The sequence below is a fragment of the Erpetoichthys calabaricus genome, chromosome 17 (genome assembly GCF_900747795.2).
Source record: "Erpetoichthys calabaricus chromosome 17, fErpCal1.3, whole genome shotgun sequence".
Taxonomy (NCBI): Eukaryota; Metazoa; Chordata; class Cladistia; order Polypteriformes; family Polypteridae; genus Erpetoichthys; species Erpetoichthys calabaricus.
Window position 1 is genome coordinate 614,780 of NC_041410.2, and position 26,416 is coordinate 641,195.

A 26,416-nucleotide genomic window follows, 5' to 3' on the forward strand; every position below is an offset into this window, starting at 1 on the left:
ACCATCATTGCTCACCAGGGTCTCCTCGACCAGCTCCCTTTTGTCACTACAATGTCACCCGCAAACCTCCAGGCTCCTGCCTGGTCTCGTCTGTCCATCACCCCTGCCCCCCCCACACCTTGAAGGTGTCTGTCACTCCTCGTCACTGTCACTCTGTCCTCACACATACCCTCTTACAGACCACAGCTCCTCTCTGGGCACCCAGTCCTGTGCCTTCTCCAGGCTGGTTTTGTTTTGGCTGGCATTATAACCACACCCTTTTTGTCCTGGCAGGGGCTGCTCTGTGATGCCAGCTGCTGCCCATGTGAGGCTCTCTTGTTTCGTGAGATTTCTTGGCCACTGCTGGTGTGCCCGGCCTGGCAGCACCTCATTCCTTAACACACTGGAGTGCTGCTTGCGAAATGTTGACTTGGGTTAAACATTAATGGGCGCCTGAGTGACCTCTGCTTAGTCATTGGTGCCCTTAGAACTTCAAATCTGACTTTCCCATTGGCACCGTTGGTCCTGCTTCAAACCACCTGAACAGCAAAAAACAAAAAGATAAAACGAGCAAACAGACGTCACCAGCAGAGGAAGGGTGCTGCCATCAAGGCTGTGATGTGTGTGCAGGGCAGGACCCGGGCACCCTCCACTTTAAGATGCCCACCTCCCAGACTTCAGCTGTCCTCCATGTTCACACACCGTCCCCTCCTGGCCTGCCTGGCTGCCACCTCATCCAGCTCAGGTGTCCAGTGAGGCCACTTCTAAAACCCGTCACCAGCGCCATCATCATTACGAGTTGTGCCACCTTTAAGGACTCGGCTGTCCTCAGGCTCAGGGGGTGACCGAGCGAGGTGGCGCTAATGAAGTGTTTGCAGGTCACTTTGGGTAGAAGAGTCCCCAAAGCTAAGGAGCGGGCACCGACCGGCAGCCTGGGCTCCTACTGCCTGGGGGGGGACTCAGTGGTCTGTGCCAGGACCCTCATTAATGACGTTAGCAAACTCACGACATCCTCAGATGACGCAAAGACTGGCGGAGTGGGCGACACCGAGGGGGCTCGAGAGGAGCTGAGTGCCATGCTTGACATGGAGGTGAAGGTAGAAAAGAGCCACACGGGGGCAACAGGAAGGTCACCTCGAAATACGAGACCCGCAGCTACGACAAGAAGCATTTAGGGAGTCACTTCGACACGCCGTGTGCCCCCAGGAGTGCCATGCAGACGCGGGTGGGCAATGGCCTAAAGGAAAGTGTTGGGTGTGCCACCGCTCAGACGGGGGTCCTGCAGGTCTGGACCTTTGGTGCCACACCCAACCCCACCAAAGTGTTTAATATCCGTCATGGCACTGATGACGACTTCTAGAAAATGGCCTGGCCACATTCCTAAAAAAGAGCGAAGGGAGGAACAAAGGCGCGCAGCCCAGCGATGGGTGACACGACACAAAGGTCTCAGGGGGCCGACATGTCACGAAATGTAAAGTGCGCCCACCGTGTGGCCACCGCTCCACCCGCACAGTCACCTGACACGTGAACTCCACCTGCTTATCACCGCGTGCAGTGTGACTTCAGAAATGTCCGGGGGGCGAGGGGACATGCAAATGACATACAGGGACCACCCGGTGTCCAGATTGGAGAGGCGCCATATAAAAGATGGACAGGAATGTGAAGGGCGCTATATGGAGACTTCAGCACAGGGCCGCTGCAGGCCGGGGTGTCATTTCTACTCTCGTCGTGTCTTCTTCATTTCCAGGCAGTTACGTCCCACCTAAGGCGCTATATCTCCATGGCCGTGGCACCTCAGGAGTCGCGGTGGGCCTCGTGATTTCCAGCCCTCTGATAAAAGCCGAGAGTGAGGGTCCCGCGGTCAGGAGTTTCCGTCACGATGGGGTTTCCGAGGTCACGTCCTTTGCTATCGTAGCTTCTGATCGGCACATGAGGGCTTTCCTGAAAGGCGACAACAGCGCCGTCACCTAACGGCAAAGAACAGGAAAAACAAAAGGGCACATTCCGGTGACATTAGCCAGTCACACACGACCGCACACTCCGTCACCTCGGCCGAGCTTTACACAAACAGTGCAGCGGCCGTGCCTTCACTCGGGGGCGGGGGGAGTGAGAGAGTCATTACAAAATTTGTGAATTTCCCCCTGGGATTAATAAAGTATCTATCTATCTAAAATACGAGTGACCTGGAGGTGACAAGGTGACAGCTCAGTGACACGCCAGCCCCGGGCTGCGGAATTCACTTTGGGTTATTGGAGTTTATAGCGCCCTCGAACAAACCTGTTCCCAAACTCATCCCTTGCCCCCCCCCCCCCCCCCAGCACAGCCTGGCTCGCTGCCCGCCGCTGCTCGTCCCCGCCGATGCGCTGGCCCGTGTGTTCGCGTGCACGGGCAAAGACCAAAAACGCCTTCAGACAGAACTTGACAACTGTAATAAAATAAAATTTAATAAAGAAACACCGAAAACAAGAACAAAAATCTTAAAGGCCAGAGACAGTAATGCCAAACTTGAAAAAGACCCTCGTGCCAAACTTTCAAAGGTGCTATATAAATGTATTATTATTTCAAAAGGGACAAAGCTAAACATACAGTAGTAGAAAAGCACAAAGTACCGCAGAAGACATAAAGTTCAAACATGGAAATAATAAAAACAAAAATCAGAAGTCTAAGAGCTGAAAAGGACCACCAGGTTTACAAAAAGGGCAAGTGAAGAAGACGAGCAGCGCAGCCCTAAGGAGCTCTGTGCCCACTGTGGCCTCTCGTGGGTCACTTAATGGTGCCATGTTGTGTGCCGTGATGGCAGGGGAAATACATTTAATGGAGAACGGAGATCCCAAAGTCATATGGGGGGCTTCAATGGGGGCCACATCAGAAGGTCCGTGACATGTCACTTGTGCTGCATAATCAACGTGTCCCCAAATCAAATCTTCAAGTGACACACCAGACTCCCAGGGTCATCCAGGAACTGCAGGGCATTTTGTGCCACCTGTGGCTGAGCATTGACTTCTGCAGGTTGGGTCAACCCCTCTGTGACGCACCGCTGGCCCCCTCTTGCCACCCATCCGTCTGAGCGGCTCATCTTCTTTTCTGGCCTGCTCGTTTGCCAGAGAAGGTGGTGGCCTTAAGCCCACCGGCCCCAACATCCCCCCACCTATCTGAGTAGGGTCTGTGTGTCGGAGACCCCTCAACAGCACCTTCTTCCTCCTAAGAACCAAACCCCAGTTTCCCACATACTGGGACTGGACGAGCCTTCAGAACCAGAGTGCATCTCCGTCCACCCCAACTCTTCACAAAGGGACCCATTAGGGACAATGCCACCTTCTTAAATGGCTCTCGCACCGCTGGCACAGGACCTTCTGCCACTTCATCCCTGCGTTTCACTCCTGCAGGCACTCTGTGCACCCTCTGGCCCACCCCATGGTCTTCACCCACCCTTAATGACCTAACCCAGGATACTAGAACTATGACTCTTCCCACCTGCTGGCACACTCAGGTTGGCAGTACCAGTCCTCGCCCCTCTCGCCCCTGTGGCATAACGCAGCAAAGAGAGATTCACTGATCTTGAGTTTGCTGACGATGCTGTGATCTTCAAGGGAGGCTCTGATGGGGGTCTCGAGAGACTGAGTGAGGGTCCTGATAAAAACCAAAGAGCCAGGCCTTTAATGACCTCTTGGGCACAGCCATCAGCAGAGAGTGTCGAGCTCGTCATTGACAGGTTTACTTACCACGGCAGTGACATTCATGTGACTCTTCCTGTGAAGTCAGTAGATGGATTGGGACAGCATGGGGGTCATGAGGACACTTTAAAAGGGTGTGTAGTGGTCCTGATATCTGCTAAAGGACAAAGGTCCAAGTCTTCAGAGTCCTGCTGCTTCCAGTTTGTGACACAAGGATGCCATCCAGTGACCTGAGATGAAGACTGGACTCCTGTGTCTCTTTGGAGGGTCCTTGGGTCCTGCTGGTTTGGCATTGTGTTGGTCATGGTGTCCCAAATGAGGCACATGACCCGCATTGTGAGGGGGCGTCAGTTACCCGAGGGTGACCTTCATTGTTGAGGACCCTAGCGGCTGGACCAGGCCAAGGGGATGCCCATGTGACACCATGTGTCTGCCAGGGGGGTTACCAACCAGGACCTGAGCTGTTTGGTGGTGTGGCGACACGCTGTGCCAGTGCACGCCCTCCTCATGCCAACCATCCAAAGGGGCAAGACTGGCACCTCCGAAAGCAAACCAAAGCCATGCATGCCCATGTCTGAGGAGTTGTGCCAAGGTGCTTTACTTGTTTAATATGGTGCCAGGTCAGGGGTCCACCCTGCTGAACAGCTGAGCCCGAGTTTGTTAGAAACGTGACAAAGAAATGAACTTCACAAAATAATAAGAGTCTGGGACAACAGAAAGGCACTATATAAAATGAATGCCAGCAGCCCACCGACCGTACCCGACGGCACATTCATAAGCGCTACCCAGACACACAGAGCTGAAACCTCTCCACTATAGCGCCTTTAGGTGGCACATCATGGCTTCAGGACCCCGAGTTCCGGGTGACAAGCGCAGCTTTAGTTTCTTTTTAAATGTCCCGCCGGAGATGAAACAGAATCGCAGATCGGCAGACGTCAAGTGGTGGGCAGGTGAAGACCCCCGGGGGGTCACTGGCGAGCCGCTCAGTCACATCACAATGACGTGGCCCCCTTGTGTGAAATCGCAGGGCGGGCTGCACGTCGTTTCTGCTCCAGCTGTTGGAAAAGCCACAGAGCAGCCCCCCCAAACTCAGTCGTCAGCCCACCGCAGATTAAATATTAATGGAAACAGGAGAGGAAAGGCTCATTAAAAATGAAACGCGCACACCAATGGCCTTTGTGCCCCAGCGGACCACCGCTGCTCTTACAGCCTTTCACTTGTGGCTGACGGGCCTTGAAGAGCGAGAGGGCACTGGCACACGACGGCCAGGAGGAGGCGAGGGGCAGCGGACCCCCACCGATCAATAACGAGGGTGAAGACGGCGAGAGGACGTCACACGGAGTCGCAGTCCAGGCTTTAGTGGCCGTTCACACACACACACACACACACGACGTCACCGGGATAACAGGACTTGAGCAGGGACACGAGGTGACAGCTCTGACAAACAAGTGTCACCGAGGCACCAATGCACTCCCCAGAGTCTGTCATTAGGGAAGAAACGCAGGGTCAGAGGGACACCAGGGCCTTTACTGTAAGCCTTGAGGACCCCCACCGATCAATAACGAGGGTGAAGACGGCGAGGGGACGTCACACGGAGTCACAGTCCAGGCTTTAGTGGCCGTTCACACACACACACACACACGACGTCACCGGGATAACAGGACTTGAGCAGGGACACGAGGTGACAGCTCTGACAAACAAGTGTCACCGAGGCACCAATGCACTCCCCAGAGTCTGTCATTAGGGAAGAAACGCAGGGTCAGAGGGACACCAGGGCCTTTACTGTAAGCGCTGAGGACCCCCAAAGCAGAACAATCTGGACGTGTAAATGGGGCCGGCTGACTGGGGAGATGACAATGACGTGCAAGCTTCCGAGGCCCCTTCTCCAGAAGTGGCTGTCAGGGCCCCTCACTCTGCCACTAAGAATCAGCCGAGCAGCAGGGTGGTGCGGCCCACAGACCCTCCTCCTTACGCGGGTTTGGGAAAGGACACCCCGGATGAGTCCGGGCACTCGCCGGTCCTCGTCACTCTACCTTGGCCTCGGAGCGAGGAGACACCGGCGGGCGTTTGTATGAACTCCGCGCTCACCTCCTCACCCATCAGCCCAGTTGCTCTCCGCCGGACCCTCTCTGTAAGACGGAGGCCACACATAGGGGGCGCTACATCACCTAACATCTCCCACCGACCCCAGCGCGTTTGTCCGCATGTAACCCCCAAAGTCTCGTTCGTTTGACCAGTGTGATCGCTGAATATGCCCTGCCCGCTTAGAAGGGGTGTTTGGTGGCATCGCTGCATGTGCCCGAGCTCCGATAACAGGTGGGACAAGTCAGACAGTGAGGGTCTCAATCGAGGTTTGTATTGTCACCTCACACCTGAACGTGAATTGAAGTTGGCAAGAAAAGCCCCCAACATCACTCGTCACCAAGCAGCACGCTGCGCCACACACTCAGTAAATCTGTAAGGGGGCAGAGTGTCCCCCTGCCACACACAAAGCCCCTTTGACATGCAGGCTGTCACTCCGTGTTCAGATCTTGGTGTGGCTTTACACAAAGTCACAACGTCATGACGAAAGTGCGCCCATTATGTGCCATGGGAGTGGGCAATCATGTGTGGGCACGGAACTGAACAAACAGGCCAGTGGGAGCCCACCCTCGGTGGTCCTCAGGTTTTACTGATCACGACACAAGCCAAGCATTCCAGAAATACAAAGAGGTCCACGGCAGACGTGACGTGCAAGAAAATCCCAATAAAGACCACGTGGCACGTCTGGAGGAAGGCAACGCAACGGCGGAATCGGTCAAGTAGACCCCGCGTGCCACCCTGCTGTCGGCTTCAATACAAACACGCCGAGGTCCTAACTGTCACGTGTGTCCGCCTTCCTTAGCTGAAGTCTCCAACAGCGTCACTACACAGACAGGCCGGTGCGGCCCTCCCGGCGGACCCCGCACACGCTTCATAGAACAAGCAGCCCCCCGAAATCAGTGGAAAAGCAAATCTCTTTATTTCACATACGATGAGCAGAGAGACGGCAACACGAGCGCACAACAAGTGACAAAATGGCCAGCGTCCCCCTACTTGTAGAACTCGTGCTCCTGCTCGTCCTTCTTGATGACCGTCTTGTAGGCCTTCTCGAAGTCTTTGGCCAGCACGATGTATCTGTTCTCTCGGACCGCCAGCATGCCGGCCTGTGGGGTCAAGTCAGAAGACATCAGGAGTTACACGCGGTGCAGAAATGAAGCAGACACCAAGGAAGGGACCACCGTAAGTAAGTTGTCATCGGCACTGGGGGTGACAGTCCAGACAGTCCCCAACACTAGCCCTTAGCACTCGTGAACACACTGCGGTGTAACCACGGCAACTTTGAGATGTGGGAGGAAAACAAAGGGGGGGTGTTGGGGGGTCCCACTAAAACCTCCCCAGAGACACAGAAAAAGCATGCAGGCTTTGAACCCAGACACGAGCGAGACCACCACATGACACTTCAGCAGAAGCTGGGCACGTGGGCACCTCAAGGGGGCACAGACTGTGCAGAGGAAGACGAGCATTCAAAGTGAGGGGGCAAAAAGAGCAGAACAAAGACGGCGACCGTACCTCCTGGCAGATGGAGTTGATGTCCGCCCCTGATATTTTGTCTGGTCGAGCAACATCTGAAGATGGCGTTGAGGAAAATTCACATGAAGGAACACCAGATAGCCCTTCCAGCTGCCGAGGGGCACGGCCTACCGCGGTGGGCCATTTCGGGGCTGCCCTCAACAGAGAGGTTCACTTTGTCACAAACTGCTGTGGCACTGCAGTGAAATTTAGGAGTGCGGGTCCACTGAAACTCACAGCTTGGATCATAAAAAGTGTGGAGTAGAAATCGAGGGATGTTACCCTCAGACTGTAGGTGGCACTAGTGAGACCAGTGCAGAGTGCCGTGTGTGGCACATCAACCAGAGGCAATGTGGGACTGTGCCAGCCTCAGAGAAGTGAGCCCGTTTAGTCTGAGCAGGGGAGTCCTCCAGGCGTTGGTCAAGTAGACCCAGTTGACTAATCGGTTTAAGGAGAAGCGCATTGAGGGCTGAAGTCAGGAGGTGGCACTTCTTGACACAAAGAGTTGGGGGAATCAAAAAACAAACTAGCAAGTCGTGGAGTTGAAGACGAAGCCTCGACCACCTTTAAGTAAGGGGGACCTGGATGAGCTCTTTGGTACAAGGGTGCCGTTAGCCGTCCGGGAACGAGGGCTTGGTGGAGTGTGCGGTTCAGACCACTCAAAAAGTGTCATCGTGAATGACGAGTGGGCCGGGGCCCAATGGTATCAGTTTAAAGCCAAACACTCCAAGGGCACCAGGCATTCACGGAGACCCTTTTGAGGTTTAGACCGCCACCCTGACAGGGTCCGCTTCATTTAGAGACACACACTCAGTCCTTTGAACGTTGGCAGCCCAGAAATGTGACTTTGGGGCTGGGCTGCCTGCCGTGATGCCCACAACAAGTGGCGCTCACTCATTTTAAGGGCTGCTCAGCCTTTTGGCTACTTTGGCACTTCTGAAGCTCAATGAACTCTCCTTTAGAATACGGAGGCATGTTGTGTGACTGCGTAATGAGCCCCGAGTGTCCCGTCTGGCGCTTACCCGGTTCAGTCTGAAAATACCAAAGTCCCACTGACTGATCAGCTTGAACCCCCAACTGCAGTAGACGTGTCTGCCCTGACCTCCCTTTACCAGTAAAAGGCACACATATTTTAAATGTGGGATCAGGAGATGGAAGCGCAAGTCTAACCGGAGCCAAAGTTCACAACCAAAAAGTCCAGTCCTCTCGTTGGCCGACGTCCAATCAGAAGCACTTTGGGAAGTCTAAATAACCAAAAAGCAAAGCGCACACCACACAGACAAATAAAAGGCACTCCTGTGTGACCCGAGAGTGCACGGCGGTGACCTTTAATAATACAGTCACACAACCGATGGCACTCCCGGTCAGTAACCATAGTAATGGATCTGCAAGTACCAAAAAGTGGTGATGCCACACAAAAAACAAGATGGCACAGAACAAAAAGAAACAAATATCCTCAGTAAACGTCACACACGTTTGTAAAGAGCCGAATCAGACTCCGCACGTGTCAAAGCCAGCAAAACAAAAAATAAAATTAAAAAACAAGAAACCCGAGCAGGACGTACCACAGAGCAGAATGCCAGGGCGGCCAATGGCGCCATCTGCTGGACAGACATGTTAACTGCGGCCACTCAGTGCACCGACTGTACTGATAGGCAAACACGACAGGACACACGCTGGGCACAGTTGGTGGCTCTCTCATTTATAAAGCAGTTCACTGAATTATTTCTCCAGTTTTCATACCCGGGTGCCCGTCTGCTTTCCCAACTACCCTTGCACATGACAGGTTAAAGGATACAGTCTTCCAGGTCGACCTCCTCAGACAGGTTCATCTTGCTCGTGATAGTAGAGAAGACTAAACGCTTTTGGCGTCGGTCAGGAAGTGGGAACTCGATTTTCCTGTCCAGTCGCCCCGGTCTGAGCAGTGCAGGGTCCAGAGTGTCGGCTCGGTTGGTGGCCATGATAACCTGAAAGACAAAGAGGCCTTCAGAGCAGTCAAGCAAAAGACGTCACAACGGCTCGTGGGGGCCAGAAAGAGATGAAGATGACACAACAGCAGCAGGAAAACATCTGAAATGAACCCGTAATGGAGACGACGCGTCAAAACTGGGGGCACACAAACAGAATAATGAAAGTGCTCGGAGACTGAATGGAGTACAAATATTGGTACGTTAAGTGGAAAAATATTATTAATACCTCATTTGAGCACCGTGATGTAAAAATGGCTGCTTCAATGAATGGCTGTTCAGGCATCACTCAGAGCTGGCCCGTCCTGTGCCCGCGTCACGCTACGAGACTCTTCTAGGAATTCTCACTCGTGGCCTAATCTTAGCAGTGAGCCCCCCCGTGAAGGCCAGTCGTCCACTCCAGCTAGCCTGTGCCCGCCCAGGAGGTGGGCCTACCATTAGCAAAGTCAGCAATCAGTGCAAGACTTCATGAATGTAAAATCTGAGAGGGCACCCCAAGGTGCCAGCCTCAAAAACACGAAGGCAGGATTGGCAGAGCGCACCTAAAGGCGGCGGCCTGCCCTGCTCTGGGCCAAAACTGAAACAAAGACCAACGTGTGTCAGGATGAAGAGTGGAGAGACGGCACCACATGACCATCTGTGAAACTTGGAGGAGGCAGTGCCATGGTATGGCCACGTGCGACTGGGTCAGCGGTGACTGCCAACAGAAACCGGAGGGGACATTCTGAGGTGCGCCAGGCCAGACTACCTGCTCCGGTTCGGCCAAATGCTGCAAATCCGACAGGACAGACAGGGTGGCAAATGAGGCGGAATATTCGACCAGGGCTGTGCCACTCGTCTGACCTGAACCCATTTCACTTACCGAAGACCAACGAGCAAGAAGGCCTGGCAAAACATCACTAAGGCAGCGCGCCAGCATTCGGTGACGTTCACGTGTCCCACTGATCGTCACATTTAGGATTACGGTGGTCTGTCCAATTAGTGGAAATGGAGGGGCTACGTACCCAAATGGCTGTCACTCCTAAACGGCTTGTATAATATTTGTGATCATCGTCCAGAATTAAAACTGCAATTCTACCCTTCAATCGCGTCTTGATGGCTTAACGTGAAATGCACTGTGGTGGACTACGCAGCCAAAATGACAGCGAGAGGCGAGTTATGAAGAAAACTCAGTTTAAAGCCGGGGTGGGGAACCTCCAAGCTGAACGTGTCTGCAGGACAGTCGGGTCCACCCCACCAGACAACTCCTTATTATCTTTCCTTTCTCGTATATGAAGTACGGGGCAAGTGTTGTAATTGTCCGAAAACCCAAAGTCGAAATTGTGATGAATTTCAACGTTTTAGACCGCCATTTGTAGAATTGTGTCCGTCTGTGTGTACAAACACGATAACGTGAGGACGCTTTCACTCCGGTCAACCAAATTCTGCATACAAGTATTGGGTACAAACGTAGATTTTGGTCAACTTTTCAACTATGTCCGCTAACCGGAGGTGGTATTTTACTTTTTATTCATGAAGCCACAGAGTCCGATTTATTCAGCTTTACTTTTCTAATAACTGTTCAATATATTATTAATTTGATTTGTGGTTGATGCTTCTTTAATGTACGTAATTTAAAAATATCATCCTGGTCTTGTGGTTTACTCCTCAATTATCCATCTCCATACCCGAGTATACGAGAGAGGAGAGCACACCTGATCTTATCATTAATACAAAAACAGGAACTTAGGACAATAACCTATAAACAGTAGAGACGGTCGTTATGTTCTCCCTGAAATTAAATCAGACGCTCTCACTTCATCAGTCCACCACGCTGTGCCGCTTCTCTTTAGGCCGGTCAGCCCAACGATGGGACTTTGTGGGGGCTTCTTGCCGCTAAGCTTGGCTTCACACAGGGCTCTTCTGATTGTAACTCGGGTGCTCACAGGTGACTTTCGATCTTCTTTGGTCTTCGTGGAGATGGCCGCTGGCCGAGTCTTTGCCGTTTTGGCTGTTCTTGATCCACTCCAATGGCAGTTTTCCCGTTGTCTTCCACGTCTTTCAGGTTTTGGTCGCCATCTGTGATCATTTCAGCTGAGCACTTCTTTATACGTTTTCCCCTCTCCTTTTTAATCCAAGTTGTTCTGAGTGGCTCATTTAACTCTGATCTTCAGAGAGAGGTGCACTCTGACCAGCAGGTACGACATTTGCTGCCTTCCTTCCTTACATGAGGGCCGTAACTGACGCAGAATGAATGAATGACCTCACTAGTTCAACTCCACCCTGCTGTAATTTTGAATTAATAATTCGGTTACACAGAAGCAGCGGCGCGGCGCACACGTCATAACTCTACGACACCTACTAGTAAACTACCGTATGTAGTCATGTATACGTCGGGTCTTGAAACCCAAAAAATTGATCATAAAATTGGACCCCGACTTATACGCCCGTTCAAAAACACGACTTATTTTTTTTCATCTTCTCGCCTCCTCCAATCTCTCATCAGTTTCTCAGACACATTGCATTTTGTCGTAGCAGCGCAGTTACCAATTTCTTTTGCCACTTCAACGACTTTTAATTTAAAACCAGCTTCATATGTTCTTCTGATCGAACGCTTCATCGTAGATAAGGGATGCTCTTATGATAAAGGTGTGTGAGGGTGTGAGACACAAAAAACACAAATCAGTGCAAACATCGCTTCAGAATAGTGCGGGTATCACCATGTGGTCACGTAGGCACAATACGTAGAAAACAAAGGCTGTGTGCCCCGTGGTTACTCTCTCAGGTGGGCAGGCGTTAGCATATTATAGTCTCTTGGACCAATAGCGGGAGTCTTCTGCATTTGACTTATACGACCGACATTATAAAATACCAGAAACTATACGATAAAATCAAGGCCCGACTTATCCGCGGGAGAACTTAAACGCGAATGCCACCTAGAAGTAGAATTTCTACTAAACACGGTGACTGGTCAGGTAGGTTAGTGATGTCGGACTGCTTTTATTTTGAACACAATTGTGCAGGCTTACTGTATCTTTTCTTTTTATTTATTTATTTTTGAGGCTTCAGAGTGGGTGACGGATTTATAAAAAAAAGATCTGAAAATGCTCATATGGATGGAGAAACTGCAAACCAAACCACATCCGTGGCCGAGTGGGCTGAGTGACTCTGTGAACGTCAGGGCCCTGTGTCCCTTGGCCATCTCGAGGCAGTGTGTCGCTTAAGGCTTTGCTCCCAACGCTCTGTGCCTCCTGAGCAGCTCCCTTCACCTGCCTGCCAAAAAGCATAACCAGCTGGGACTCTCAACCCTGGACAAGAATACGTCACAAATACATTCCAGTGCCACAGAGAAAGCACATGGAGGCCGAGGCGGGCTTCATTCTTCCTTACCTTTACGTTAACATTTTGGTCAAAGCCGTCCATCTGATTGAGAAGCTCTAGAAGTATTCGCTGGACTTCTCGGTCAGCTGTAAGAAGCCACACATCAAACAGTTAATCGGAGTGTGAACGGGGAGCAGGAGAACAATTTAAAAATCAAGGAGATCAGCAGATTGTGAAAGTGGGGCAAGGCGTTCTATTAAAAAACAGAAATTAACCAACAGAAAGCACTTCTGACTCACTGCTTGCTTGTGTGAGGAGGGAAAAAAATGAATAAAGACGCCTTTTATCTTCTACATGATGGTTTCCTAGGCAATAAATAACCCCCTAAGAACACTTGAAGGCCAAACGCGCTTCATCTTCATCGCCAAGTAATTCCTCAGGCACACATTAGCATTCAATGCAATTAAAATGACTCCTCCAATCCTCAAATGGACTGAGAATCTTTAAAGGTGGCTTCACTGACGCTTCTCACTGCTTCAAGTAAACCATAAAGCTAAAACCGTAACACATTTTGAAAAACATGGCAGCTCACACGAGATCACTACCAGCGCGCCTGTCATGGTGACATTTGTGTCCCGAAAGCCACAGGCGCATTTCTCGTCTCGCAATGATTTTTGCTGCATGAGAAGTTAGAAATTGTGCTGCTCTGCCTGATGGGTGTTTTGTTCTTTAATTTGTCACCCTGGGACCCAGCCAGGATTTCTGCAAAGAAGCCACACACGTGACACGGCCACCTTTGTGACATGCCAGCACCACAATGAGCAGACGTGTTTGACGTTCCACAAAAAACAAACGCAAGGCAAAGTTTTAACAAGCTGGAGCCATCGCCACAGATCAGCGATCTTAATGTGTACCTCCTGTCTGCGCGTCGAATCGTTTAGTGGCAATAGCGTCAATCTCATCGATGAAGATGATGGCCGGTGCATTCTCTTTGGCCAATCTGAAGACATCTCTGACCATGCGAGGCCCTTCACCCAGGTACTTCTGGACAAACTCCGAGCCGACCACCCTGATGAAGGCCGCTACAGGAAAGAAAAAGAAAAAAAAAAATAGACGCACAGTGACAAGTTGGGCCACACTTCATAAAACACGTGTCTAACAAAAAAGGCGATGAAGTCACAGAGACGGACAAACTCACCCGTTGTGTGATGTGCAACTGCTTTAGCCAGCATTGTTTTGCCACAGCCAGGGGGTCCATACATCAACACTCCTCGTGGGGGATCAATTCCAATCTGAGGTGGGAGAGGACAAGCAACCTGAATGAAGATTACTCTTGGAAATGCATTTCAAGATGATTATGAAGAGAAACGCAGAGATATTTCAAACACTCAAACGCCACTGCTTAGGAGCAAACACAAACTACACCATTACACGGCTCCAGTATTAACACTGCAATGCCAATGTGGCCGTTTTCAGAATGGCATTCCCAGGCACCACATTTTTAAAACAGCGGGCAGGCCACTGGGCAAAGGCAGCACAGGAAGTCCGGCAGCGCATGGAGCGGGTGGTCACTGGAGCGAGGACATGAGTCGAACAGCCTGAGCCGTGTTTACTGCTGCCCGGGCAAACCAAATGGGGTTTTACAGAGAAGTGGAATGTACGCCATGCCAGCGTCAGGCCAGAAGAGAAGCAGAATGTTTGCCATGCCAGAAGAGAAGCAGTACTGTGCTGAGCGCGCCTGTGGAGACATGAATTTGTGCGATTCTGTAGCTGGTAACGGCCTCGTGAGGCTTCTTCAGCACTTTTGACACTGCAGCTTGGCTTTCTTTCCTTTTAATATTTCTCAGTTAGGGGGGCACAATGGACTGAATTCATTACCAAACGGCCCACCACTTGAGAGCAGTCATCTGATTAACACACATCCTGGGGCTGCGCTGGCACACAGTGTCGCTCCGTAACTTTACTTGTGTGTCCCGCTTGTACTGCGCACCTTAAATTAGTTGGAATGCCCAGCACAACTGCAGGTGCCAACATACCTAAGTTAGCTTTAAACCAAATCACACTTGCAGTTGGCATATCAATAGGTTTTTATTACACGACAAACCAAAACTGACAGGTTGGACGACTAGCCTTGGATGTCCTGCCTTACTAAAGCACTGGAGACTTGGGGGCTGAAGTCGGTTAAGAATTTCACAATTCTGATGCCACAACAGAGGAAGGCACTCCAAGGCCGCGACTTTGAGTTGGCAGCCCTGTTGTGAAAAATGTGTGAGGCCTTCTGCTCGCCTCGTCTTTGCTGTCAATGCTCCATTTTATGTAGGATTCTGAACATCTGATACTTCATGCTCGCCCTTTGCACAACGCCATTCTGATGACGCATGCTGTTAACTGTGCCACACAAAGTTAAAGCTGATGGTCCAATTCCTGGTCCTCTACTCAGGTCGCCTATTGAATGTCATCTGGTGATGACACCAAATCTCCGTCACTATCCTCACGGGTCGCTCTGAGCTGGTAGAGCCTCGCTGTGTTTAAGAAGCGTCCAAAGACTTTTGTTCTGTGAACGTCAGGCTAACTGAGAAGAGCTTGGATAGCAGTTGGGAACTGCGACTCACCTTGGGGCGTCTCGTTCGCTTTAGAGATCTTCACTTGTGACGGTCAATTGTGCCCTGTAACTCCTGCTTCACCCCAGTGCCCAGGCTGATGTCTACTTGAATATGAGCTGCTTTGCATAAAAATGTCTGCTAAGGGAAGACACGTAAAACGACTCCAAATGTAAAAAGGGGCACCTGTTTGTAGAGTTCAAAGTGAGTCAATGGAAGCTCCACAGCTTCTCGGACTTCTTGCTTCTGGATGTCCATCCCTCCTATGTCAGAGTACATCACATCTGGCTTCTGGTCTGTAAAATAAGAGAGACATTTGATTTGATATAGCGGGTTGGAAAATGACTGACTGACTGTGATAAAGATGTACATTTAAAAAATTAGGGAAACCTCAACCTTTGTCACCTCAGTGTCACACCCTGCTCTGTCTTTCCTTTCTCTAGAGTGACTATTGTCACATAACTATGAACTTCACAGGGCTTTGTACAAATATGCTGACCAGCATGCAACACGTCACCGGTCTCCAGCGCCATCACCAGTGAGTAGAAGTAGCTCACCTCAAAATGTCAGACAGATGTGAATAGGACTGTACAAGGGGGTCCCAAAAATGTCATGGCATCAGTCAACAGCACGGGAGTAGGATGCAGATCTCAAATATGCCGCAAGGCCCCCCTGGTTAGTCGGTCTGCCGACTGGCATCGTGTCGAGTTCATCGAGTGTGTATTTAGGGAGTTTATTCTACAACCGTGTATGTGACTTTCCCCAAGACGCCATGGCAGACTTTCAATACACACCGATGACGTCGCTCGTCAACATTGATGGACTCGGCCATTAAGAGTTTGATCCCAGCGGAGAGACTGACGATCAGAGACATTACATTGAACTGTCGAGGCATCTGCTGGAAAACATCAGGAAATAAACTAATGTCCAGTGAAGGGGCAGAAAAAACTGAATTCTGCACACTCTGTCTTGAGTTTGTGACCCAAAACCACGTGCACCCTTCGTATTCACCAGATCTCACTCCTTGTGGCTTCTTCTTGCCCTAAATTAAAACTGAGACTGAAGATTTGCTACCATGGAAGATGGAAAGGGAGAAAAAAAACAAAAAACACAGCAGACCTTACACATGGAAGCAGAAAAGGATTATGGGAAGTGGGAGAAGCACTGGGACAAGTGCACTGCATCTCGAGGACAGCACACTCTCAAGGTGACCAAAAGGGAAGTGCTTTAAGTTTTATAATAAAGGGGTTTTATTCTTAACAGTCAAGGGGATGTCTGTGTCCCCCTTGCAAGAGAGTCACTGCTGTCAAACGTACAGAGAATGGTGAAACTCTCCAGTGCCACGGTGGCGAAGTAAAACTGGCATCTCAAGACTTCCGTCAAACTGTAGGAAATTCACATTCTCACACATGGTGTGAGAGTCAGGTTTAATAGATAGATGGATAGACAGCGTAGATGGCAGGATTAGATATACTGTGTAGATGGCAGGATTAGATAGATAGATAGACAGCATAGATGGCAGGATTAGATAGATAGATAGACAGCATAGATGGCAGGATTAGATAGATAGACAGCGTAGATGGCAGGATTAGATATACCGTGTAGATGGCAGGATTAGATAGATAGACAGCGTAGATGGCAGGATTAGATAGATAGATAGATAGATAGCATAGATGGCAGGATTAGATAGATAGACAACATAGATGGCAGGATTAGATAGATAGACAACATAGATGGCAGGATTAGATAGATGGACAGCATAGATGGCAGGATTAGATAGACAGCGTAGATGGCAGGATTAGATAGATAGACAGCATAGATGGCAGGATTAGATAGATAGACAGCGTAGATGGCAGGATTAGATAGATAGACAGCGTAGATGGCAGGATTAGATAGATAGACAGCGTAGATGGCAGGATTAGATAGACAAAGATAGACAGACAGGAAGGCAGACAAACAGACAGACTTCTAAAAACACCTCACCAGAGGTCAACATCATGATGCTGCTGTCTGCTTCAGGGGGCAACACGTCCACCAGGGCATTGCTGTGTTTGTGGAGGGCCACAGATGCATTGGGCTTCAGAAGCTCCCGATCAATGGTGCTCAGGATACGTACGTAGTAATTAGAACCTGACAAGACAACAGGAAAAGAGAGCATTAATTAAATTAAAAAAAGACCCAAATGAACCAAAAATGAGCCAGTGGCGCCGCTCAGCAGGACATGGGAGCTTTAATCCATAATGAAAAACAAAGTACAACGGCGAATATCAAAGAAACTGAAGATGCCATTTCTCAGGCACAGCTTAAAGCTGGGAAAGGTGAAAGAAAAAATGACTAAGAAAAGCGCAGAAACAGAAAGCATCAAATTCTTGCCGTTTTCATTTGATCTAATTAATGGCTGCCTGCCTAATGCCTCCATAATGAATAGTTCTTAGAGTTAGTTGAGAATCCACATAATTGTATTTCATGCTTGTTGGTTTGTGATATAATGAACTAAAGCTTAATAAAAAACAAAAACCAAAGCCAGGCTCTTGTAGAATTACTGTGAATGACTGAGTAGCCAGGGGGTGTTAACTCATTAAGATGCATATAACAAAGACAAGCAGAGCGTAAAAGTCAACCAACAAATGCCCAGAAGTTAAATATCAATGTGCGGTTTACAAAAAACGGTTTCAATAAGGTGTCACAAGTAACAAATGAAAGACACACACACACACACACGGTCACTGGAAGGAGTCCTGAAGAAAGCACCAGTCGTAATCGAAGGCATGGTACTGTAGCAATGGCAGAAGAAGCAGAAAACTACCAAGAGTCTCCTTACTCAGTAATTATGAAATAAACCACAAGCTACAAAACAATTTAACAGCAAATCACACAAAAAAACAGAAACAGACAAGACAAGCAGGTGAGCCCAGCAGCCACACACTTTGACCAAAGGACTGACGAGCAGAGAATTAGAGAGTGAAAACGGAGGACATACTGTGGGGTTAAGGCCCTGTCACATTACATGACTTATCCGGTGACGTGATTAGTGACTTGGGGGCAGCCAGGACAAGTTCCCATGACCGCCGTCTTCTCAGTTACTCGATGGGCTGATTCTGATTTTTTTTCCTTCTTTATCCCTTTAACAACGTTTCACATTAAGTTCCTGCATAAGCAGAGCCACAGAAGCCTTATGTCGCATATTCAAATGTATGTTCATAATTAAACTCTGCACCACTGGTGCTAACTGTTCATAATTCTGAAGGCTTATTGTTAACATACTAAAATAAATACAATTTCCTTAAAATACATACTTTAATCTCTCTTTCTTATATATATATATATATATATATATATATATATATATATATATATATATATATATATATATATAGTGAGATATGTCCGGCTATTTATCCCGGCCAATACCCCCAGGCCGCCAGAAGGAGCCCTCCTTGCAGCATGGAGCTACCCCGAATGCCAGCAGGGAATTATGGGCAGTGGACTTTTATCTGACCCGGAAGTGTCCCATGTCACATGGAGAGAGAAGGCGAAACACTTCTGGGTCAAGGACTATAAAAGGATTGTGGGAAATCCCAGACATTGAGCTGAGCTGGGTGGAAGGGTGGCAACGCGTCTGGGAGTGGAGGATTGACAATTGTTATTGATTAGTGATTGTGTATTATAGGAGTATAGTGGAGTGTAGAGTGCTTGGTGCAGATTATTATTATAAAATAAAGTCATATTGGACTTTTATCTGGTGTCTGACGTCTGGTCTGAGGGTTCAAGAGATCAACAGTGCCTCTATTTGTCACAATATATATTATATATAAATAATCCAACATCTGTCTGTCCGCTTTTCACTGCTTCACGGATTGAGATCGGGTTTTTATTTTCTATAATTTGCTTGAACTTTCCAGCTGATTTTACGACTTCTCTCACTGCCCTCAGTGTCACAGTTCAGCTGTGGCACCGATTAATTTGCATGAATCTGAGAGAGAGGCTGCGGGCTGAGGGGAGGCGGAGGCGGGACCTCAGGCGTAGGGAGCTGGGCGGGGCCTCCTCACTCCCATGCCAGCCTCCATTTGAGTTGCTCTCCCTCTTGTCTCCACTTAGCTAGCGATTCCTGTTTGTTCAGCAGACATCATCATCTACAGATTGTTAAGGAGTAACGTTTGACGTTTTTGAGAGAGATCAGAGCTTCCGTGTGTTTTAGAGGGTAGCTGCTGACTGGCAGAGATACCACAACCATGTGCTCTCCCGTCAGATCTGAACACCATCAGACACAGTGCCAGCGTTTGATGTCTGAGTGTGCCCACTTTCCGCTTAACCAGAGATGCCTTGCCAACTTTCTACGTTTTTGGCTAAGAGATCACTGCTAAATTCTCACTTCGATAGCAAAACCAAACATATTGGATATCAAGAGGCCCTCGGATATGAAAGCTATCAGCATCAATTCTTCTCAATACAAATGATTATATTTTTGTATTGACTTTTAAAGTTTGTCCTGTTTCACTACTATGTGGGCGGAGCCACGGGGGACAGCTAGAAGTGGCATAAAAAAGTAAAATGCTTCTCGTAATTACAAGCCGTCATATTGTTTCTTCGTGCCGCTCCCAAGCCCAGACAAATGGGGAGGATTACGTCGCAAAGGGCACTGGGTGTAAAATTTTGCCAAATCAACAAGCAGACCAAACTCTGATGTGGCGTGAAGGCTAAAACACCAACCGCCTCCCTTCACTGACACAGAAAGCCTCCACTCGCTGCTCTTTGTTTACACTGCAGGACATTCACCACTGGCCCGACTACCGTATTACCTCACGTAGACAAGCACTGCAACTAAATCACCGTAAAGCAGGGGCTGAAAATATCGGTTTTGGTGATCAGCCTTTTTACCGGTCATTGATCGTCTTATCTGAGTGAAAAATCATCTGCTTCTGATCAGTGGCCCATCCCCAATAGCCAGCCACTCTGACCTACTGCTATGTGACGCTCCTCCATAAAATCCTACAGGTTTGAGTATGAGCGCCAACAACCAATGAGCGCTCACCAGAAGGGGGGACACACCGGCGTTGCAGCCCTCCCAACCTGCAGAGAGCCTCGTTTGTCTGATGTCTCGTGTTTCACATACCAAGACAGAATGGAGAGGGCTGGAAAGGACCAAGACTGTGACTGGACTCACCTGGAAGGCCTTCATGCAGGGACGAGACTGAAAAACTCTGGAAATATCAAACTGTGCTGAAATGTCGTCATAGCAGGATAGGCATGCTGGTGACAGCAAATACCAAAGAATCAGATGAATCGTTACAGAGGGACCAGGACAACACTGAAATTGAAGCCAAGTGTCACATCACAGGAGACCTGCCAGTGGTTATAGGCAACGGCTCACTCAAATACCCCTTATGAGAAGGTGGACTCCTCACTATGTACGTCCAGACCGTGGACAGAAGCCGTTAAGAGGGCTAACAGGATGTTAGGTTAGGCTCAGGCCCCAAAGTGTGGAGCTTACTCTTAACCTCACTGGTAAGGCCCCACCTGGAGTGCCATATGCAGCTTCGGCCTCCACATTACATAAAAGACAAAGGACCACCAGAGCAAGTCCAGAGAAAAGCGACCAGGATGATTCAGAACTAAGGAGGAACGCCTGGAGGAGCAGTTTAACAAAATGGAGAGGACTATAAGGAGACCTGAACGAACAGTTCAAAACGTCAAAGTCAATTAGCACGGCAGACCCCAGCTCTTACTGTATATTCAGCTCTGTAATAAGAACGCAGGGATTGTTCTGCACAAACTTTTGAAACTTTTTCTTCACACACAGAACCATAAACCATGTTGAACAGGTGACCATGGAGTGTGGTAGAACGTGGAAGTTGGGGACGTTCAAAACTCAACTCAATGTTTCTGCTAGAAAAATTAGGCAAATAGTGCTGGGGGTCTTTGTTAGGTGCAGTGAAAACTGTTCAAATGGTAACAGTGGTGATGTTCTCATCTTATTAGAGCTTTACTCTGACTTTATATACAGTGTGGCATGCAGGGGGGGTGGGGGCCTTGCCTGACCGGGACGCCTCCATGCTGGCAGGACTGGGGGAGGGAGCGTATCCAGAACGCTAGTGCCCCATGGGAAGTGAAGTCTGGTGCAGCCCTGTTGGGATCCATGGACACCGCCAGGGGGTGCTGTAGCAGCTGCTGTGCTTTTGGTTAAAGCACTGGTGCCTGAAGAAGGTCAACCAGTGCCTGGAATGCTGCTGGAGAAAGAAAGAAAGAAAGAAAGAAAGAAAGAAAGAAAGAAAGAAAGAAAGAAAGAAAGAAAGAAAGAAAGAAAGAAAGGTTTGGTGTCAGCTGCACTGGCGTTTCCCACGGGTGCTGAACTTGTGTCTCCTGCGTCTCTCTGTGTCGAGTTTGGGTGGCAGGAGCGCCCTCTGCAGGCCACAATGTGAACATATCAGCAAGTTGAATTTTAAGTAATGACAAGTGGGTTATAAAAATTAAAATTCAGCTTTGCCAGATTGTCATGGGTACATAAAACTTCAAAAAGGTCCCTGAAAATGTCCTTTCACATGCATTATGTCTTCTCATTCCATCACACCAGTTACTTGTTTTCTGTTTCAATGCTTTCTCATCAGCTTTTACTTACACCAAGAGCAGCATTACAAGAAGAAGCCCCTAACTCAGGCGGACCCTTCCCATTACCTGTGGTGGAGCCAACGATGGCTGTATTCTGATCGACGGCCTCCAGGAACTGCCCAATGACCAGCGGGATGCTCTGAATTCTCTTCACCTCCTCCTGCGCGTGCAGGAACTCCTTCTTGAGGTTCTTCTGCTCATCTTTGATGTATTCTTCTTGGACCTCCAGGAATTCCAACTCTTGCTGGAGTTTCTAAATGGAACAAATCAAAAAGGCATTGGCCCGATTCAAACGGCACATGACAAGCACAGACCGAGACTTTCAGAGAGCTTGTACTTAACTGGCCTCAGGGGGGATTTGTTTGTTCTTTGTGCCCATGGAAGTTGTTCAAGTACTGTGAATGAACACACTTGGCAGGGAACACCTCTTTTTTTTTTTCAATCCACAGTAAACTCCTGGAATATTTTGATCCAAACTTTTTGGTCTTCTCTCCTATTCATCAGCTGCTCTGCTGTGACTCACACTGGAGTGTAATTTCTCTCGACACGGCCGCCATTATATGTAGGAATGTTTTGTGCACAAACCCTCATCGACGTCCCATAGGAGAACCGCAGGCCGATGGCCGACACACACACACAAGCGCAGTCCTCGTCCCACTCACAGTACCCGTGATGCCCACTTGACTGGCATTCCCTTTGTATTCAGACCTCTGCAGTTTCCCCAACCTCATAAAATATTCAGCTGAGCCATCGGCTAGGAGCTTTACGTGGCACACTTAAGGTGAGAATGGCAGATAACAAACGACCCTGGATATCTCCGCCCTGACGTCCCGTCTGTGCCAGGGCATCTCTTGTACCCTGTTAGGTTATTTTGAAAATGTCAGGGTCAGAGAAGCACTGGCCTGAAGAACCAGAGAGGAGGAAGTGCAACCAGAAAACCTGTGCTGAGAGGAAGAACAGCAGGAGGACCGGTGGGACGCGAAAAAAAAAATACATCAAAATAAATTGTTTATTAAAAGGTCTGTTATGTGAAGAAGAGCCGAGAAACGGGCAGCTGTCCTGAACCAAAAAGGGCGAGAGGACCAAGCAAAGAAAATCACAAGAGACAACAGAATCAGCGCCCCTGAAACAGTAAAGAGTGGCATACGGAGTCCATGTTGTGCCATGTGCAGAGTCAACGTGTCACACGGGTGGCGTCAGGAGCAGCGAGTAGGACCACCTGACCTCAGAACTTGTGTTCTTACTTGACAAACCTTAGAAGGCCCACCTGTGTGGTGTGGGGGTCCTAATTTGGGATCCTCAGGTGGTTCGTCGTGTGGTGAGTGTGGCAGCGCTCTGTATCACTGCAGACTATAAAACCTCTTCGTCCTCCTCCTCCTCCTCTCATTAGAAGGTGTAGAAGAGTAATAAAAGTCTTGCTAGATGACCTCAAGAGCAGAGAACTCTCATGTTAAGTTTTGAGATCGACTGTGGCCCCCTGGTGCCATTACATACAGAGAGGGGGCTGACCGGGAGTGACACACTTTGAAGTGGCTGTCCTTGAACGTGGCAGAGGTAAAGGGGTTGGGGGTTGTGGTGGTCTCTCTCTCAAAGTGCTAAGGAGCTATGACCCAAACACTGCCAGTTTATGATGGCTGACTGCCAACGCCCCAGGTCAATCTTCCTAATGGGACCCTCCGAATGACTGATGCACCCACCTTATAGCGAGTGTAGAGATCCTCCAAGTCCTCTGGCTCCGGGGCTAAAAACGAGAGGCCCGTCTGAGGTCGAGAGCTCGCCAGTATCGGTACCTCGTCCTGAAAAGAGACACACATTTGAGTAAACATTTAGAGGCCTCAACACCTTAAAATAAATTAAAGAAAGAAAGAACTGCGTCTGTACTAAAACAAAAGACGAGGGAGAGCACAAGACCACCCTCACCTGCTGCTGCCATGTGCCCCGAGTGACATCTCAGACCCTCGACGAGGCCAGCCCTAATCTCTAAATCCAGCAGGGAGACCCGAAATGAGGAGCCCCTCGACCCCCCGTGTGCCGACCTCTTCACTTCCAGGTCAGTCAGGTTTGAATGAATAGTGGGACGAAATCAGGCCACGGGTCTTACCTGAACATCCAGCGGCTGATCCCTTTGATTGGTGGGATTAAGAATGGAGGCGGTGGCACTGTCACACCTGAAGGCCGGATGACGTCACACAAATGATTTTTATATTGTGTGCTTCACCGAGTGCGGGCGCAGAGGGCTACACAGTGTAGGCCACACTAATGACTGAGTACACAACGAGAGCACAGACAACAAAAAGAAAAACCGATTAACAAAAGGACACCAGCCGTCCATGTCCAGCCACTAATGAACTGCTGAACTGTGTGTGGACAACATGGGAGAGGAAAACTGTAAGAAAGTTAACGACAAAGTCAGACAGCGTGACAGCCATGGAGAACTCGGCCAACTAGCGGCCAACCAGCTAAACGTATTCACAGGCCCCCTCTGAAAGAGACTAAAACACACACACACACACAAATAGTCAGACATTTGGGGAGCTTGGAGTTCACGTCTAAGGAAGCCTCCTGGTGCGACGATCCTTACGGTGACCAACGAGTCTCGAAGAGGACTCTCCCTCAGTCTGTGATTACGACTTGAACAATTCTTATTATTACTGTTGTTATGCTGTGTAGTGAGACCTCGGAGCAGACCCTGGACATGCCGGACAGCTGGCCTGGAGACACCTCAGTATCGACGGCTGGGCATCTTTGCTCAGACTGCTGTCCTCATGGTCCAGACAAGCCACCAAAAATAAACGGGTGGCTGCTGCTGAGCTCCATTTCCAGACCCAAGGTTACTTCACAAGATTAAATGGGACAAATAAAGTTCTACCTACCAAACATATAAATAGAAAAATAAGGACAGCACAAAAAAAAGACCTAAACAGAACAAAAGAACAAGTGCACTGAATGTATGAAGTATAAATAAAACTGCTAGGACTCGCCATTTCAGGTCTTTATCACTTCTGGTCACTTCTAGTAATGCAGACGGAGTCTTGGAGGTTTACACATTTCACTTTCTCTAGTGCTGGGCACAGAAACCCCTCAATATGTGCCAACTTGGATTGGATTTAATAAAAGGTGTGGCAGCACTGGGCCAATGGCCACGAGGGAGGACTTCTTCAAAATGAAAGGACTGTGCAGCCTCCGAGCTACCGAGGAGGGGAGGCCCGTCTTGGTTTCATTACTTCCTTGATGGGGTCTGCAGCTTTCCTGGCGGCTCAGTGGGTCTGAACGGCCGCCCACCATCAGCGTGTGCAGTGCCAGTTCGAACTGTTTAACGACTGCCTTCCAGATCTTCCTCCTCAACAGCTAACGGTGCCGGTGACACTTTCGACAGTGGCAAGCTTTGGTCCAGCAAGTCAGGTCTCATTCGGCCTTCACACGTTCATTTTCTGAGAGAAGTTGACCGGCCCCTCCATTCTTCTCTAAAGTCAGCCTTCCTGTCATCTTCAGCGCATACTCGGCTTGAATGGACTCGTCTGCTGACCTCCCCTCATGGACACCCAGCGCAGATGCCACTCAAGTGCCCAACCTGATTTATTTATCTGTGCGGACACAGGAAGAAAAGCGTCGGCGCTGAGGCTGCCCAAGCAGGCTTCTCCTTTCCCGACTGTGAACCGAGCCGTGACGCTGCAGCAAACCGAACTGACGAATTCAAATCGGCGGTCCGTCCGGATTCACTAATTCCGAATTCGCTCAGAATGCGCCAATCGGCAGACTCGTTTGCGGGTGTAAACGACGACAAGGTTGCGGACGTTATAGAAGAGGGTCCCGTTAACTCACTTCTTACCCGTTTCAGCGCTAAATAAATGACTACTTGATATTAAATTATGAAGGCAGTGAACGCAGGCCCAGGCCTCCCGGGCAGCCCACAATGAATCTGCAGCTTTACTAACCGAGAATCGCGGTCAATGGGCTCACGCCGTGTAACGCAAAACATTGGCATATAAACGACTCTCCTCTCGAGTAATAGTCCTGTCGTAATAACTGTGTCATAATCGTACACAGAATCACAAACAGTTATAAGAGATAAAAACTTTACCTGGTTTTTCTCTACAATGATTCCAATTTCCTCCATGTTGACTGTTTCGTTGTGGAAAGAGCATGCGCATACTTGGCCGTATGTGACGTCTGAATAAGCGTCAGGTCCGAAGCATTCTGGGATTTGTAGTCGAGTACGTTTATTTTTATTTTTTAACAACTTGGAAAACGCGCACATGCTGCAAAACTGCTCCACCGTACATTATTATGTAGCATCAGTTTTTTCCAACGTGCTTTAGCCAAGGTAGAGAGATGGTGGAGCCTACCCGGGCAGAAAAGTGCACACATTATCACAAAGCTTACACACATAGGCTCAGTTTAGCAATGCCAATCAACCTGACAAGCATGGCTTTGGGGATGTGGGAAGGAAAACCCACAGAGACGAGAGGAGGGCAGGCAGAGACTCCACATGGACTACAACCAGCTGCAGCATTTGAACCCAGGATGCTACAGCCATGAACCAACAGTGTGGACCGCTGCACCACTATTTTTGTTCTCCTCTTAGTTCTCATTCCTGTATAAGTCAGTTCTGGGTACAAGGCAGGGATGAGTGACAGATTCGGTGCCAGGCATAGCTGTGGAGGGGCAGATTATTTGGATATGAACCCCCAACTGAAGT

The 26,416-nt window shown here is 49.3% G+C and overlaps 1 protein-coding gene across 1 annotated transcript; it reads right to left on the reverse strand.

The window, feature by feature from the left end:
• Positions 1-6,631: 6,631 nt before the first annotated feature.
• Positions 6,632-25,937, reverse strand: psmc4 (proteasome 26S subunit, ATPase 4). Its single transcript, XM_028822939.2, has 11 exons — positions 25,799-25,937; positions 23,415-23,513; positions 21,784-21,970; positions 17,095-17,241; positions 15,298-15,407; positions 13,710-13,803; positions 13,426-13,593; positions 12,581-12,657; positions 9,043-9,211; positions 7,245-7,300; positions 6,632-6,838 (listed from the first exon to the last, which is right to left on the reverse strand). The coding sequence occupies exons 1-11, from the start codon at positions 25,832-25,834 to the stop codon at positions 6,725-6,727; spliced, it is 1,257 nt and encodes a 418-aa protein (XP_028678772.1). The 5' UTR covers positions 25,835-25,937; the 3' UTR covers positions 6,632-6,724.
• Between the last annotated feature and the right edge of the window lie 479 nt (positions 25,938-26,416).

Bases quoted from the DNA above. Each gene is read 5' to 3' on its own strand.
- psmc4 (XM_028822939.2), bottom strand. From the start codon at position 25,834: ATGGAGGAAATTGGAATCATTGTAGAGAAAAACCAG. The intron at 15,408-17,094 runs GTGAGGTGTTTT...CTTATTTTACAG, and splicing joins CATCATGATGTTGACCTCTG to ACCAGAAGCCAGATGTGATG. The intron at 12,658-13,425 runs GTACACATTAAG...GGCTTCTTACAG, and splicing joins ATTCGACGCGCAGACAGGAG to CTGACCGAGAAGTCCAGCGA.